The 15345-nt window shown below is 58.4% G+C and overlaps 1 protein-coding gene across 6 annotated transcripts in view; it reads right to left on the bottom strand.

Moving 5' to 3' along the window:
* Nucleotides 1-2219: 2219 nt before the first annotated feature.
* PXN (paxillin) overlaps nt 2220-15345 on the bottom strand; it is a 46306-nt gene continuing 33180 nt past the window's right edge. For 2 of the 6 annotated variants that reach the window (XM_044244158.1, XM_044244159.1), the window contains exons 2-12: nt 12823-13049; nt 12405-12520; nt 11900-12036; nt 11600-11801; nt 10713-10848; nt 5406-5504; nt 4959-5129; nt 4653-4826; nt 3763-3844; nt 3447-3595; nt 2220-2701 (exon numbers count right to left, since the gene is read on the bottom strand). In XM_044244158.1, coding sequence (XP_044100093.1) covers nt 2435-2701; nt 3447-3595; nt 3763-3844; nt 4653-4826; nt 4959-5129; nt 5406-5504; nt 10713-10848; nt 11600-11801; nt 11900-12036; nt 12405-12520; nt 12823-13049 — 1760 coding nt within the window. In that variant the 3' untranslated portion in view covers nt 2220-2434. Of the gene's footprint in view, nt 2702-3446; nt 3596-3762; nt 3845-4652; nt 4827-4958; nt 5130-5405; nt 5505-6114; nt 6952-8152; nt 9014-10712; nt 10849-11599; nt 11802-11899; nt 12037-12404; nt 12521-12822; nt 13050-13254; nt 13274-13320; nt 13375-15345 lie in introns of those variants that run through there. The other 4 variants (XM_044244164.1, XM_044244160.1, XM_044244161.1 and 1 more) reach the window with 4 other exon arrangements.

The raw sequence follows: 15345 nt of genomic DNA, 5'->3' as shown, positions 1-15345 counted from the left end.
TAGGAAGCATGCAAATATGGACATGACCACTTGGAGGGCAGTAGAGACCCATCCTCCACTCTAAGTTCGCCAACTTCCACTGGGCAGGTTCCACACCTAAGGTGTGGTGCCAATACATTGAGGGGGTGGTGTCTGGTCAAAGCAGGAACACAGGCAGAGGCAAGCTCTGGGTTCACATCCTGCCTTTGAGCTCACTAAGAGGACTGTGTTGTGCATGTCCGTTCTCTTCTCCAAACCTCCTTCCGGTTCTGTAAGTGTGAGGCCACCCACAGGCCCACATGAGGATGCCCTCCCTCAGCGAAGTGACACCCAAGCACTAGGGCAGGGCGTGACCCATAACACGGGGCCCAACACTGCTCCCCCTGCTTCTCCTCACCAACTGCTGAGGGAAGAGCAAAGCTCAGGCAGGGATCCCATCCCCAGGGGGGCTTTCTGCCTCAATTAAAGGAACATCACTGAGTTACCTTCAATATGGTCCCCATGAGTCTGGGAAAGGTTTGGTCTCTCTTCTGGTACTAAGTTGTTACCTCAGACCGCCAAGAAAAGGAACTAGGCATGGGTGAAAATAATGGCAAACTTTATTGGCATAAATCACAGGAACTGACATGGGGAAAAGCCAGGTTAGAAGTTTACAGAGAAAAAAATAAAATAAAATCATCAAATAACCATTGACCCAGAGGGTAGACCCCAGAAACCCCGTCCCCCTAGGGGAGGGGCCTGGGGCAGGTCCCTGTAAACGGAGCAATAAGGCCTATGGGTGGAAGTGGAGACATCAGACCTTTGGAGGGGCCTGGCTGACCTCCTCAGACCAGGGCTGCTCCCAGTCCTGCCTCAAAGGAGGGGACCCTCTTCTGAGACCCCTGCACGCTCAGCCTCTGCTGTGAGGCTAGTGGAGTGGTCTGGATCTTCCTCACTTTAGACCCCACGGGGGCCCCTTTCTGCTGACCCAGAACCCCAGGCTTGCCTGCTCCTGTTTCATCTGTGAGGGCCAGAACTCTGGGGGACATGTCCCACTACTTTAGCAGGATCCTATCCCACTGCCCCGAATCCTATCAGGCCCCCCTGGCAACCACCTGGGCCCTTTTCCCCAAACCTCCAGTCTTCAGGGAGGGCAGGAAATTTGGGGAAATGATGGCGCCAGTGGAATCAACCAGACCAGATACCAGCTTTCCTGAGGAGGCAGAAGAGCCACAGAGAAGCGGTGAGGAGGCCAAGATGTTTGCTGGGTTCTCTTTGTTGCCAAAAAGTTCACAGGGGAGCAAATGTTCCTGATGGCCTACTTTGACAGGAATCAGCACCCCCAAAGTGTACTTTCCCCTTCTCTTCCCTCAGGAACAGGACGGATGAGGTTCGGAATTCTAGGCCCCCAAGGGCAAGACACCCTGAAGCCAGTTTCAGTTAAGAGCTTGCTGGCCCAGGTAGTATCCAGGAAGGGGTTTTAAAATACAGCAGTTTATAAAACAGTCCTGGTGAGCTGTGAAGTTAAGGAAGGGGAGTCACAGAGCTGCTCCCAGTTCACCTGCTTGTGCTAAGAAAAAATAAAATACAAATTGCTTTCCCACCCCAAGCCCTCAGTACAAGGCAAACCCCACACCACAGCCATTGATGCCAACAGGACCAGTGGCCATGGATGAGGAGAGTACAAAAGGGGACATCTTTAAAATCTCTTCAAAATCATGTTGTATAGAGAAGTAAAAGCAACTCAGACGATATGAATTCAAACATCAGTGTAGAAATCTATCAAAGTCGGTACAGTGTCCAGGCACAGGGGGAAACTCCCCACCTCACGCCGTCCCAGAGGCGGAGGAAGTGACTATAAAACATTATTGCTAGAGAGGCCTTTCTCAGTAGAACCAGAGCAGTTATGGGTGGAGGGGGGAGGGGCCTAGGCCTGGGGACACTGGAAGGGCAGGAGGAACACAAGAAACCTTCCGTGGCCCCTCGAACATTTCCACCCTTGGACAGATGGATTTATGCTGGCATTGTCTGAAGAGAGCCGGAATCCCCCAATACTCTCAGGACAAGGATAATGAGGTCGGGATGGGGGGGGAGAAGGATAAAAAAAGACCCCATCTGACCCTGCCTGCCCTTTCCCCTTGCTCCTCTGCCAAAGTATGAGTAAGAGACGGCTCCAGTGTGGGGCGCTGGCCAGGCCAGGTGGGGTCGTGGGGACACACACGGTGCAGGGCGGGGCCCTCCAGCCTCCACCTCTCGGGGAGCATGAAGAGCTGACGGCCTGGGGAGGGTTGCAGGAGGAAGAATGCCATGGCTCTGGCAGGGGGGAAAGAAGAGCAGGCCCTCTTGCCATCCTGCACCAGCCGAGGACGCGCATTCCAGTTTCAGTCGGCTTTGCCCCGTGACCTCTGGGCAAGGCCTCTGGGTCACAGTAGCAGTTGGGGAGGCTGGGCTGGGGCAGAGGGGCCAAGAAAGGCGCCTAGCAGAAGAGCTTGAGGAAACAGTTCTGACAGTAAGGCTTGTCGTTCTGCTCCTTGAAGGTGCCCTTGTTGAGCTGCTTGAGGCAGAAGGCACAGACGAAGTGCTCAGGGTGGAACTTCTTAGCCATGGCGGTGATGCAGCGGCCCGTGATGGGCTTCTGGCAGCCGGAGCAGAGTGAGCCTCGCCGCTCATGGTAGTGCACCTCACAGTAGGGCTGCCCGTCGTGCTCAAAGAAGCTGCCGTTGACGAAGGGCGTGAAACACTCCTGCCAGGCAGAAGAGGGGGCAGGGCGGAGGGTGGGGGGCTCAGGCTGGGGCTTGGGGCTGGGACAGCCGCCACTGGGATGGGCAGCACACAGTCACGCTCATGATTCCCACTGGCTGCGCACTTCCTATGTGCCCAGTGCTGCACTAAACACTTACCGCATTCTCCCAACAGTGGCAACTGAGGCTTAGAAGTTCAGTGACTTGCCTGAGGTCACGCAGCTATTCAGCTGCACAGCCTGGATTCAGACAGAGGTCTGACTCCTAAGCAGGTGGCTGGAACATGTGCCCAAAAACCAGTCTGCATACTTGGGTATAAAAGGCACTGAGAAGTCCTGCAGTGAGCAGTTTCCCAAACGTATGTGGTCTGAGAGCCTTGTTGGATCCCTAACTTCTATGGACTCCCGTTACCACCAGACTAGTGGAGTCCACTAGTGGAGACCACTGCCTGTTTCCACTGAAGCTAGTACGAGATTATCTCATTTCATTCTCACACTCCCTTCTGCTGAATATGACCAGTCCCAGGGCCATCGCACAGGGCAAGGCTGGAGGACACTGTCTCCCTTCCTCTTGGTTTCTCCCAACCTCACTGTGAGCCCCAGCCCAAGACCCTCTGAACTTGAAGAACTGCACCCCTACCTGCTCACCCCTTTGATAACCCCTGTGTTAGATCCAGAGAGCACATGGGGGTGGGGGGCGTGGACCTTCTCTCCCAGCTGCCCACTCCAGATGAGGGGGGCTCCTTACCCGGCACACAAAGCATTCAGGATGCCAGAGAGTGTTGAGGGCCGAGATGTAGTTCTCCAGGATGGCCCGGGCACAGCCGCCACACTTGGGCGCGAACATGTCAAAGTAATCCTTCCGGCAGTAGGCCTTGCCGTCTTTCTCATGGAACCCTGAGAAACAGGGGTTTGGGGGGGCCGAGTGAGGGCCTCTAGAGATGGAATCATCCTGACTCTAATGGCAGCAAAGTCTCCTGCCCCTGCCTCCCAAGAACTGGGGGGTAAGGGGGAAGGGAGGGGGAGGAGACCATCCAGCAAGGTGATCTTCCTGCTGGTCATACCTTCTGGCCCAAAGAAGGCTCCACACTGGGCACAGAAGAAGTGCTCGGGGTGCCACGTCCGGTCAAGGGCTGTCACCACTTTCTGTGAGAGCAAAGTGTGGGATCAGAGCCCAGGTGCCGACTCACTGGACAGATCCCACAGCAGAGACCCACAGGCAGGACTGTCCTTCTCACCCCCCAACCCCCACCCCCACCCCCACCCAGAGATCAAGTCTGTGCTCCATGCGCTCTGATTACCACTGGGAATTCCAGTTTATGGAGGGATCTGACATGACAGACATACTCTCTCGACATACTCTCTCCTAAATTTTGCCATGTGGTTAAGGTCATAGGTTCTTTCATTTATTTTTTTTTTTAAGATTTTACTTATTTATTTGACAGAGAGACACAGCAAGAGAGAGGGAACACAAGCAGGGGGCGTGGGAGAAGCAGGCTTCCCGCTGAACAGGAAGCCTGATGTGGGGCTCGAACCCAGGACCCTGGCTGGGATCACGTCCTGAGCCGAGGCAGACGCTTAATGACTGAGCCACCCAGGCACCCCAAGGTCATGGGTTCTATTCAGACCCCCATCTTGTAAGTGGAGAAACAGGCTCCAAGGGGCTGTGCGCGTCTCTCCAGATCACGCAGCAGGAGAGGGAGGGAACCGGGATTCTACTCTATTTATCAGGCCATGGCTCCTGAGCCCTGGAGTGTATGCAGCAGGGAATCTAGGATGGGAGGTGGAAGGGAGTAGAAGGGCCCTGAATCTAGCCTGGGTTTGAATCCCAACCCCACCATTTCCTAGCTGTGTGAGCTCAAACATGAGTGACCTCTCTTAGCATCAGATGGCAGCAGCAACAGGAAAGAACTGGGCAGTACGCCTGCCCACCCGCCAGGCCGCCGGGACTCACATCCAGGATGGGACCATTGCAGTAGTAGCAGCGCGGAGAAAAGAGGTTATGATAGTCCTTTTCACAGTAGGGCTGTCCATCCCGCTCAAAAAAGTTCCGGGATCCGATCTCCTCTTGGCAATGGGTGCAGACGAAGTGCTCTGGGTGCCACGTCTTTCCCATGGCGGTCACGACCTGGGGAAGGAGGCAGAACGAGGCTCAGGGCCCTGGCCTGCCACAGAGCACACCCCCCTGGGGGGGGGCCCAGGGGAACCAATTTCCAGCCACCTGCGGCTCCCTCCCCTGCTCCCCTTCCCCCTCTATCACCTGTCCAGCGATGGGCTTCTTGCAGGCCCCGCAGACCCCTTTGGCAACCGTGGCGACCCCCAGTTTGTTCAGGTCAGACTGCAGGCTCCCCAGCATACTATCCAGCTGGCTCCCAGGCTTCGGGGGGCCCCCAGGGGGAGAGCTGCTCCCCGTCTTCCCCTGGGCCATAAACTGCAAAGACAGGGAGAGAGGCGGTCAGGACTTCAGGCTTGGGGAAGAGGCCTCGCAGCACCGCGGCACCGGGGGCTTTTCTCCCTCCTGGACAGAGGGGCTGTCGGAGGCAAGCAGTACAACGTCGTCCAGGGCCCCCAGAGCCCTGAGCCCCGAGGTGGGAGTGACATCCACGAGATATCCTGGGAATCAGAGGGGCTTGCAGCACCCCACTGGCCTACCAAGGCTCAGAAAACAGGCAAGCAGGACCCTAGGCCCCCCTGCCTCGGCACTGACCCCTCCCTCGTCCTGCCCTTCGGGACTGCTCTGCCTGTCGCTCGGAGGCCAGCCGGCCGCCCACGCTTCTCCATCTGCCATTTGTTCCAGGCCCTGGATCTTGGATAGGGGAGGAAACGAGGACAAGAAAATTGTTTTTAATTAAGGAAAGAAAGAAAAGGAGACCTCGTTAGGGAACATTTCACAAAAGGGAATCTGGGATGAAATAAGAAGACCCCACACCACCCCCACCCCCACCCCCGGCAGTACCAGAACGAGGAGTCAAAGTCTAAAGAAAAATGACCCAGAGAGAGAGGCCCGGGGAGAGATGAAGGAGGGGCAGAAAGTGAGCCAACTAAAGGCACGGACACCGGAAAGGAAGGTAACCAGCGGCCTTCCAGGTACTGGCCTGGGGGCTGGAGCGGGAGGAGCAGGTTTGGTTTTCCTTCTGGGAATGGCTTCCTCAGAGGAGCCTGAGGCAGGACCAAGGGACATGGGGAAGGGGCAGGCAGAGAGAAGCCCCACTGGGAAGCAAGAGGACAGCTGACATCAAGGGGCTAGGAGTGCCGCAGCAGGCTGAGAGGGCCCAGGGTCAAGGCAAGCTCTGAGGAAGGACTGTGATACTGTCCTGACTCATGGACAGAGGGCCAGAGAGGGAGTGTGTGTGTGTCCCCAAGTGTGCAGTGAGGGAACACAGCCCAGGCAGCGGGACGGAGACAGGGAGGCCTGCCTGCATCGGGGGGAAGAGCGGGTCCTCGTCGGTCTGGCAGCCCACGGACCTCCAAGTGTGGGGTGCAGGAGGGGGCGGGGTGGGGCCCTGCACACCCTCTTCCCGAAGCCCTGCCGCAGCACTTGGGACCCCAGGGGAACCTCGGGCAAGAGCGGAGGGCCCCAGGGAAGAGGGGGCGGGCAGGCTGGGCGAGGGACAAGGGCTGCTGGCTGAGGCGTCTTTCTGTGGCTGGAGCAAAGAGACAGGAGGAGGAGGAGAAGCCAGAAGAGGAAAGGTTCTTCTTAGGGGAACGGGGGAGCCAGGAGGGAAGACGACCTGGGAAGAAGAAAGGAAGGAGAGAAATGAAGCAGAGCGTAAGAGCAGGGAGCATGCCATCCCCAGGCTCCCCCTGGGCCTTCCCACCCTGGCACCAGGAATGAGGCCAGCCTCACACGGCCACAGGCTGCAAGACCCTCCCCCCACCCTCCTTTCCACACCACATCTTCCCTCCAGCCATCCTGGGCAAGAATCAGGACGCCTACTGGCCTGGCCCTGGCCCAGCCCCAGGCACCTCCTCGCTACCTTCTCTACAAGCTGCCCCCCAGCCCGCCTCCCACGAGGCTGCACAGTGATGATGACGCCCTCGGTCAGCCAGTCCTCGGCAGAGACCCCTGCTGCCCCCGCTGCCTCCTCTGCCTCCGGCTGGATGCCCAGCCGACCCTGCAGCTCTGCGATGAGCCGCTCCTGGGAAGGGGTCCTGCTCAAGGTGGCGGGGTCCAGCCGGCGGCGAGGGGAGGGCTCCCGGGACATGGGGTGTGCGTGGCCCGTCTCCCGGCTCCTCCTGATCACAGAGCGGATCTGAGGGGGGAGGGGGAAGCTGTCACTGTCCCACTCTGGGCTCAGCCAAGGCTGCTCAGTCCACACTCAGGTGCCGCGGGCAGGAGAGGGCAGAACACAACTGCCAGAGAGGAGCTAAGCAGAGGTGAGGCGGAGGCAGGGGCAGAGGGTGAGGCGGAGGCAGGGGCAGAGCGGACTCCCTCCACCTGGTACTTCATCTCCAAGTCAGCAATGACCTTGGGCAAGACTTCACTTCCAGGGGTCTCAGCGTCTCCATCCTTGAAATGGGGTTAGAGTATTTTCTCAGCTGCCTTGTAGGGTTATTCCAAGACTATTTGAAAGGATAGGGATATAAGTGGTAGGCATTCCTGAAAAGGCATAAGACTCTTTCTTTTTTTGATCTATAATAGAAAAATGTGATCTTTCCTGCCAGTACATCTTTTAATTAGTTTTTTTCCTGGTGTATATTATAACCTCACTTGTAGTTGTTTGGGTTTTTTTGTTGTTGCTCTAGTCTGTTTTTGGAAAGGCCATAAAATTTTCATTAAGCAAGAAGCCAGTAAGAACAGTAACATCAGCCACGGCTTATAGGGGACCACGTGCTATGTTCTCAGCATTTTACAGACATTGCCTCATTTAGTCCTTGGACAACGGTGGGGGGGAAATGGTCTATTATAACCATTTTCTTTTTTCTTTCTTTCTTTCTTTTTTTTTTTAAAGCAGGCTCCACACCCAACATGGGGCCCAAACTCACGGCCCTGAGATCGCGTCGCGTGCTCTACTGACTGAGCCAGTGAGGCCCCCTTATTGTTACCCCCATTTTAAAGACGAGAAAGCTGAGGCTGGTGGGGGTTTGCCCAAGGTCACACAGGGTAGCAAGTACCAGAAGCGTGGTTTGTATTCAGGACTATCTGGTTCCAAAGCCCATGCTTTTAACCATTTCGCACACATCATGTCAAGAGATGAGGGGTAGCCCATCTAGAGGAAAGAGCCTTCAAACAAGCAAGAAGAAGGTTGTCCTAAGAGAATTTCCAGGGCCTGGAGGCTCCACTGGCCCCACAGAACCCACTCCTGGTCATCAGGGTCTGAGGCTGCGCGCTCTTGGGATCTGCTGCCCAAGCAGACATGCACGGAGTGGGAGGCCGCATGCGGTTAGCCAGGAGCGGCCCACACTTGGGCCAGCTGAGGGCCATGCCTAGCAGCCGTGCGAGCTTGTGCCTGCCTGGCCGGAGGCGGAAATCCTCTCAGTGGTGTTGGGCGTGTCCGTGACCACGGCAGGTGGAGGCTCCGGCTGTTCCCTCTGGGCCTGGGCGGCAGCTTCGGTGGTGCCTTCCCGCCGCCTGAGGGTCTCGGGTCCCAGGGTTGGCCTGACCAGGCTTCCCCTCATGGGTGTCTGTCCACCTAACTGCTTCTCATCAACTGGGGCCGGGCGGCTGCTTTCCGGCTCCCCTGGCTCTGGCTTTGCCCTCTGCTTCGGCTGTCCACGTTCCTTTGTGAGACTCCAGGTATCTGGGAAAATAGCCTGACGGTCCACAGCCACGACAGCTGGCTCAGTTACTTCCGGGCAGCTGGGTGTGGCTCCGTGGGGGATCTCACACGCCTCCAAAGCCCACGGATGCTCCCGAGCAGCAGCCATGGCTTCCTCTGGGTACAAAGGGTTGGCCAACAGCCCGTGGGGGTCTCCAGGCTCCTCGGGACCTGCGCGCCCAGCCTGGCGGGGTGGTGTGTGGCAAGGGGGCGCCCTGGAAACCTCACTTGTGAGGCTTGGTACGTCTCTCCAAACCTGAGCCTTTTTCTCTGCACCAAACGGCCCCAGAGGGCCCTCCACAGCGGGAGACCTTGCGTTGGGAGTGTCAGATGTCACCTGGAGGGCAGCCACAGGAGGTCGAAGGCCCTGCCCATTACTGGGGTGCTCCAAGCAGAGGACCTCCTGGGAGGAAGGGGGACCTCCAGAGGCAAGCTTAGGAATGGATGGTAAGAACAGAGAGGGCCCAGGAGGAGAAGGGGAAGGTATGTGGCGTGGGGCTGGAGCTGGTTTGGGCAGCAGCCCCAGGGAGCTCAAGGCCACAGCAGAGGAGCTGGTCTGGAATAGGAGAAAGACAAAAGGCAGAAAGGAGAGGAAAGAGAGATGGGAGAGGTGAGGAGAGGTGCTCTCTGCAAGGGGTGGGCTTGGCCTGAGGGTACTGAGAGCCACCAACTACACTGACCAACACCAGACCAAGGGGGCTGAGAAGCTGAAGCACGAGGGTCGGCCTGAGAAAGACTCAGACCCCAAAGAGGTCTTCCTGGGCTCCACGTCCCTGGCCCCCATCAAACCCAGGCAGCAGAGAGCCACCACTGAGCCAGGCCTGCGGGGCCACCCTAGTCAGAGTAGGGACAAGGGAGAAAAGGCTCCAGAGAGTGGACCATGGAGACCGGTGACCAGGAAGGTCAGCCCAAGCCCAATCGAGGGAGAGTCAGCCATAGGCAGCGGTTGTGCTTCCTCCAAACCTGGCTCAACCTGGCTGTCTCCCCCAGACAATCCTAGCCTTCCTGCATCCCCCAAGACCTTCATCTCAGAGCACAGCTAGAACCAGTGCAGCTGCTTGTGGGCACCTCGACGCTGGCTGGCTGGCTCAGAAAGTAGAAACTGGGGCACCTGGGTGGCTCAGTCGGTTAAGCATCCAACTCCTGATTTCGGATCGGGTCATGATCTCAGGGTCCTGGGATCGAGCCCCACATCAGGCTCCCGCTCAGCAAAATGTCTACTTGAAAAATGTCTTTCTCTCTCACTCTGCCCTTCCCCCTGCTCATACTCACCCCCCCTCAAATAATCTTAGGGAAAAAAAAAGTAAAAAACAATTTAAAGGGTGGTAGTGCAGGGCTCCCCAAGACTAACACCAAAGTCCAAGGGACTTGTTTCTGATGGTGGCCACTCACCACTCACAACCAATGGCACTTGAGGGTCATAAGCCCAGGCAGCTCCCATCCCCCACCAAGAATCCCCCAGCTGGAGGGACTCTTTGTACCCCCTCAGGGCCAAGAGCACTCAGGAGGCTTGCTCCCCTTCTCAGATTCCCTACTTCATGCCCCAAAGGTCCCAGGCAGACCCACGTGGAAGGGTGAAGTCAGCAAGTGCAGGAGATCAGGCAGTATAAATCCCCACCGAGACACTGACACTGAAACATCCCGGGTCTGGCAGGCCTGAGAGGCCCAGGACGGGAGGGGAAAGGATGCCTCCTGCAGGACTGGCCCAAGAGCCTGAAGGGTTTAGGTCTCCCACAGATAGAACCTGTGGGGACTCGGGCCTGTGGAGGGTATGGGGAAGGATGGAGGGAGGCTGGCAAAGGAGACCTGTGCATTTGGAGCCAGAGGCAGAAGAAAGAGGGACCTGTTGAGGACAGCCAGCCAGCGTGGGAGATGGAGCCCCGGGACAAATGACCTCTCAGGCACAGGATCCCAGTCCCACATGGCCCAGCGGAGAATGCCCTCCCCCACCAGGAGCAACCATCAACACAGAACCCTTTGTCTCAGCCTCCGGATCCCCTCGCCTGGGTGGCTGGGAGCTGGGAGCAACCCAGGAAGAAGGAATTTCCTTGCTAAGTGCTTCTCTGCCTTCATCAGCTGTGAGTGAAGCCTGGTGTGACCCTCCCTCCCCAGCACCCTGGTGAGGTCAGAGCACCGCAGGGTCCCTGGCTCAGGGCGAGGCACCCAAACACTGAGGGCCCGGGCTCCAACTACTCACACCGAGGTAGAGGGGAAGAAGAATGAGGGGGCAGGGAATAAGAGGGGTCTCAGGGCACCTTGAAATCCGAAAGGGAGGCCATCAGCTCGTCCAGCTCCCTGGTGGCAGAGGAGGCTGAGATGCGTGTCTGCTGCTGGCTGGAGGTGACTCGCTGAGGGCTGCTCATCTCGCCCTGGTTCACAGTGATGGCAGGGCTGCGGGGCGGGCACGGGGTCAGCGGGGACCTCAGAGGCCAGCTCCGTGTCCCCCCAGAGCGGCCCTCTCCTCTCCAGGGTCTCAACATCTCAGCTCTCACACTGGGGTCCTCCCACCCGACTCCGGAGAAACCCGCCAGCTCCCAGTCTCAGCCGCGGGGACAAAGCTGAGATGAGCTGCTCGCTTGAGACAAGAGGGCAGCTCAACCGGCCCCTTTCTCAGGAGGACATCTGTGCTCCTCCGCACCTGAGCTCAAGCTCGCCTGTTAAACGAGCCCAAGCACCGGTGTACCCCCACAACAACACCGTACAGACCTGTGAGACTGCCCCAACAACACACCGACACCTAGCTGGGCTGACATTTAGTAACGAGCCATGTGCGCCACATGCTCTGAGCTAGAAACTACTCCAGACACTTTACGTGGATTACTGGGTCTCATCCCATCAAGGCAAGTGGTCTTACTCGCCATTATCCTATATCCCTTCATCCCATTTTACAAACAGGGACACGAAGGCTTGAGCGACAACACTTAGTGAGGACAGACCCGAGACCCGAGCCCTAACACTGTGGCTCCAAAGCCCATGCGGACAGCCACTAAGCTAGTGGCTCCCCCAGGGCCCGGTCCAGGGTCCGGCAAAAACAGGCTCTCGCAGAAGGAACGGGGGACAACTGGGCCAAGCGGATGGACACCAGAGCACAGCGCTGGCTGGGCGAGACCACCCCCGCCCAGGAGAGTCCACCGATACTCACACGGGGCTGGGCACAGAGCTCTCGAGTTCATCCAAGAGACTCTCCACACTGGGCCTCACATCCTCCAGGCCGCGGCCCCCATTCCGCTTGGGCTTCTCTTTCGTCAGGGGTCCAGCTTTGCCCCCCAGTGGGCTGTTATTCTCCGGGATGCCATAGTGGGGGCTCAGAGCCCCAGGCAGCGGCGGGCTTGAGTTGGCCTCATCTTGGAAGAGCAAGAGGGAAAGGCTGCTCAGCCCTGACCCCTCTGGGGATCCAAAGGCCAGCAGGTGGCCCCCCGGGGGCCCAGGGAACCAGTCCTACCTGCAGGGAAGCCCGGGGGATTATGCTGCACCGCATTCAGTTCCAGCAGCAGACGGTCAAGTTCAGAAAGGTTGCTGCCCAGGGAGGAGCTCATCACAGTGGGTGAAGGCTCGGCCGACTTCTGCTTGTTGGGGAAACTGAGAGGCAGAGGAGAGGCCACTATGAGAGGCGCCCCCAGCTTTGGCGGCCTCAAGACCTCCAGGAGAAGAAGGTGGAGTGGGTGTGAAGTCTCCCCCAGCAAGAGATGGGGCAGTGGGGTGTGGTGAGAAGACGGGAGGAAGGAAGTCTTGCCTCAGTTCCTCAGTTCCTCAACGACACAGTTGACATGACAACCCAACCCTGCTACTGTGTGGCAGTAGCAGCGCGAAGGCCACCGGGCCAGCCCAAGGCAGTACGAGCTGGCCAGGAGCCTCGGGACCTTGTGCGGGCTGCTGCCAGGCCTGATCCCTGGCCCCAGACCTCCCAGGCAGGAGGGGAAGAGGCGCACGGAGGGCTGCGCCGGTACCTGTAGACGTGCTCTTCCTCACCGGCTCGGGAACACGGTGGGCCGGCGCCGTCCTGGGGCACGGAGGAGCTGGAAGTTTTGGCACTGGAGCCACACACAGGTGACGGGGACTGAGGCTGCAGGGAACAGAATGCTCAGAGCCTCCCCCGAGGCAGTGGAAAAGGAACAACCCGAGTCACCCCCAGGAGGCTCCTGCTCACAGACAGTCTCACCAGGGAATTTCCACACTCCGGCCAGGGGACAGGTGATTAACACTTGGTCACTTGCCCCCTCACGTGGCCTCTGGGAGACCCAGCCATTTCCTGGCCCCTCTCCTTATATGCCCCCATTCCTCCCCGGGCTCCCCAAGCTGCTGCCAGGCAAGCTCCTACTGCCCCAAAGCCTCAGGCTGTCTTCCCAGCCCCCAGCCCCACCTTACCTGCTGGTGGATGAATCGGGAGGCACTGGGCTCCCACTGGTCTAAGGGGTCAAGGATGGTGCCATTGAGGGCCTCACTGGATGGGGGTGGCGGGACAGGGGGCGGCACGGTAATCTCCTGGTATGTGTGGTTTCCAGTTGGGTACGAGTAGGGGGTCTCCTCTGACAAGAACATGGGCCGTTTGGAGATGTGGGAGGTGGTGGACTCCAAGTCGGCCAGCAGGGCGTCTGCAGAGAGAACACGCCGAGAGCTGTTAGGAACCAGGGATCCTGGCAACACGCTGTCCAGTGGCAGTGCCCTCCCTGCCCGCTGCACCCAAGAGCTAATGACTTCTAAGGGCACCTGCCCCACCCCTGGGAGAAATAACCAGCCTCAGGGCAGGAAGCCAGTAGCCCAGACCAGCCTGGCAAAGAACCAGCTTCTGAAACTGACCTCTTCTTCCCAGCCCAAGGCTGAAGGTGCTTGGAGGCTCCTGGGCTACCCCTGGGGCTCTCCTACCTCTGGCGCCTGGGCACCTGCGTTCCCTGCCGACAGGGCTGTGCGGCTGACTGGCTGGACGTCAGAAATGCCTGCCTGGAACTCAGCACTCTGACTCCACAGGGCAAGGCGGGGAGAATGGGCGGGAGGGGCCCCACGTCACGGGGAGGGACCCAGGCAGTGCCAGGTCCCACTGAAATTCCAGGAGCTTGGGCTTTCTCAGCAATGCACCCGCTCCACCTGGAGTGCTCTCCAGGGTATGGTACCTGCCCTCTGCCAAGGCAGAAGCAAAACCTCAGGCTGCCTACTCCTACGAGACCCTGGGCTATAGGCGGAGGTTCGGAGGTTCGGAGGTTGGAGGTTGGTGGGGAGGTGGGGGCTGGGTGGAGGCTGGCGCAGGGTTCCCCACCCCCTCAGCTAAGCAGGGGGCAGGACTGCTCTGTAGGCTGTTTCTGCGGAAGCCTGGCAAGCCGCCTGGCCCCAGAGGCTCCAGGGCCCCGCTACTCTGCTTATAACAGCAGAAGAGAGCCAAATCAAGTGTAAGCTTCCATTACCCTGGCACCAGGCGCCCAACTGGGGGCCATGGTTCTCCCCTAGCAGGAGGGGCAGGCGTAGGAACTGCTGATAACCCCTCAACTTCAATCCCCCCTCCTGAGACACTCAACAGCCCCCAGCCCAGAGGGCCTGGCCCCAACACCACACCCTCATTCCTACCATATTCAAGGACTTGTTCACCCTCACTCTCCTGCTGACCCGCTGGGGGCCAGGAAGGGTCAGTCCCCCACCCTTAGGATACTATGTATCAGATATGGCTGGATCTACTGCCAATCATTAGTAACGAACCCCATGCTAGGCACTGCGTGGTATGGGGTCTCTCTGTGAACCCTAATACTGGATAAAGCTGGAATTCTGATCCTACATTTACAGGCAGGGAAAGGAGCTTCAAGAGGTAGTGGAAGCTGCCCAGATAACAAAGCCAGTGAAAGAAAGGACTGTGTGGCTCTTCGGTAGCCCCAAGCCCCCAAAATCTGGCCTGGAACAGTCTGCTGAGATCACGACATGATGCCGTATTTCAATGGTACAACTTCTTGAGTGCTGGTGCCCAGGACGATCCTTCCTTATGGCCCTGTCCTCAACCCTACCCCAGCTTGGTAGAGGGAACCAAGGGGGTCCCACACCTCCCAGCTCCTGCCCTGCCCTCCTACCCCCAAGGGTGGCCACACCTACCCCCAGCTCTTACCCAGCTGGTTAGAGGGGGAGCTTGTGACAAGGCCCAGGACCCTGGAGCCAGCAGCTCGGCACAAGGGTCTCCTGACTCCCGAGGAAAGTCAGTTCCTGCAGTCCCCCACCCCTTGCGAGATCCCCTAGATAAGTCTGGCTTCCTGTCTCCAGCAAAGCAGAACTAGAGGCAGTCAGTGTGTGCCTAGGTAATGACAGAAAAGGAACTGGGGTCCGGGGCCGAACTCAGTGGCCTCTGAACAGCCGCCACCTGCTGTCGTGGCTTCACACAGCATCCCCACTTGCCCTGGGCCCAGTTCTGCAGGGGCAGGGTCTTCCCTTTTCCATCAAAGGCAGAGCCAGCCGGAAAACCCTACAGGGCTCCCCAAAGCAGGCACCACATGCAGCCCCAGTGGGAATAACAGGAGCTTCACGCCGTGTTCCTTCCCTTCCTCCTCACAGCAACACCAGCATGGAGGGTAAAAGTGAGGCGCAGGCAGGCAGAGTCACACGCCCATGCTGCCGAAACCCGGCTGAGAGGACACAGTGAGGATGTGAACTCGGGTCCCTCAGGCAAAGGGATAACCTATCCCATCAGACCCCCCAAGTGAGGGCCTCCACTGCCTTCTGCCTCAAATCCCCCTTTCTCCCCCTGACTCTAAGTCTAGCTTACAATTTCACTGGGGTCTTTTAAACACCAATACATCTGTTGGTCATAAGGAGGAGTCCTAGGGGGACAGAAACAAAAGATTCCAGGAGTTCGAGTCCTAGCTCCTCCATCTACTCTCTGCGGCCATCCCTGAGCCTTGGCTGCCCCGACAAGCTGGG

The sequence above is a fragment of the Neovison vison genome, chromosome 3, assembly GCF_020171115.1.
Source record: "Neovison vison isolate M4711 chromosome 3, ASM_NN_V1, whole genome shotgun sequence".
Classification (NCBI taxonomy): Eukaryota; Metazoa; Chordata; class Mammalia; order Carnivora; family Mustelidae; genus Neogale; species Neogale vison.
This window is presented reverse-complemented; position numbering and strand designations above follow the sequence as displayed.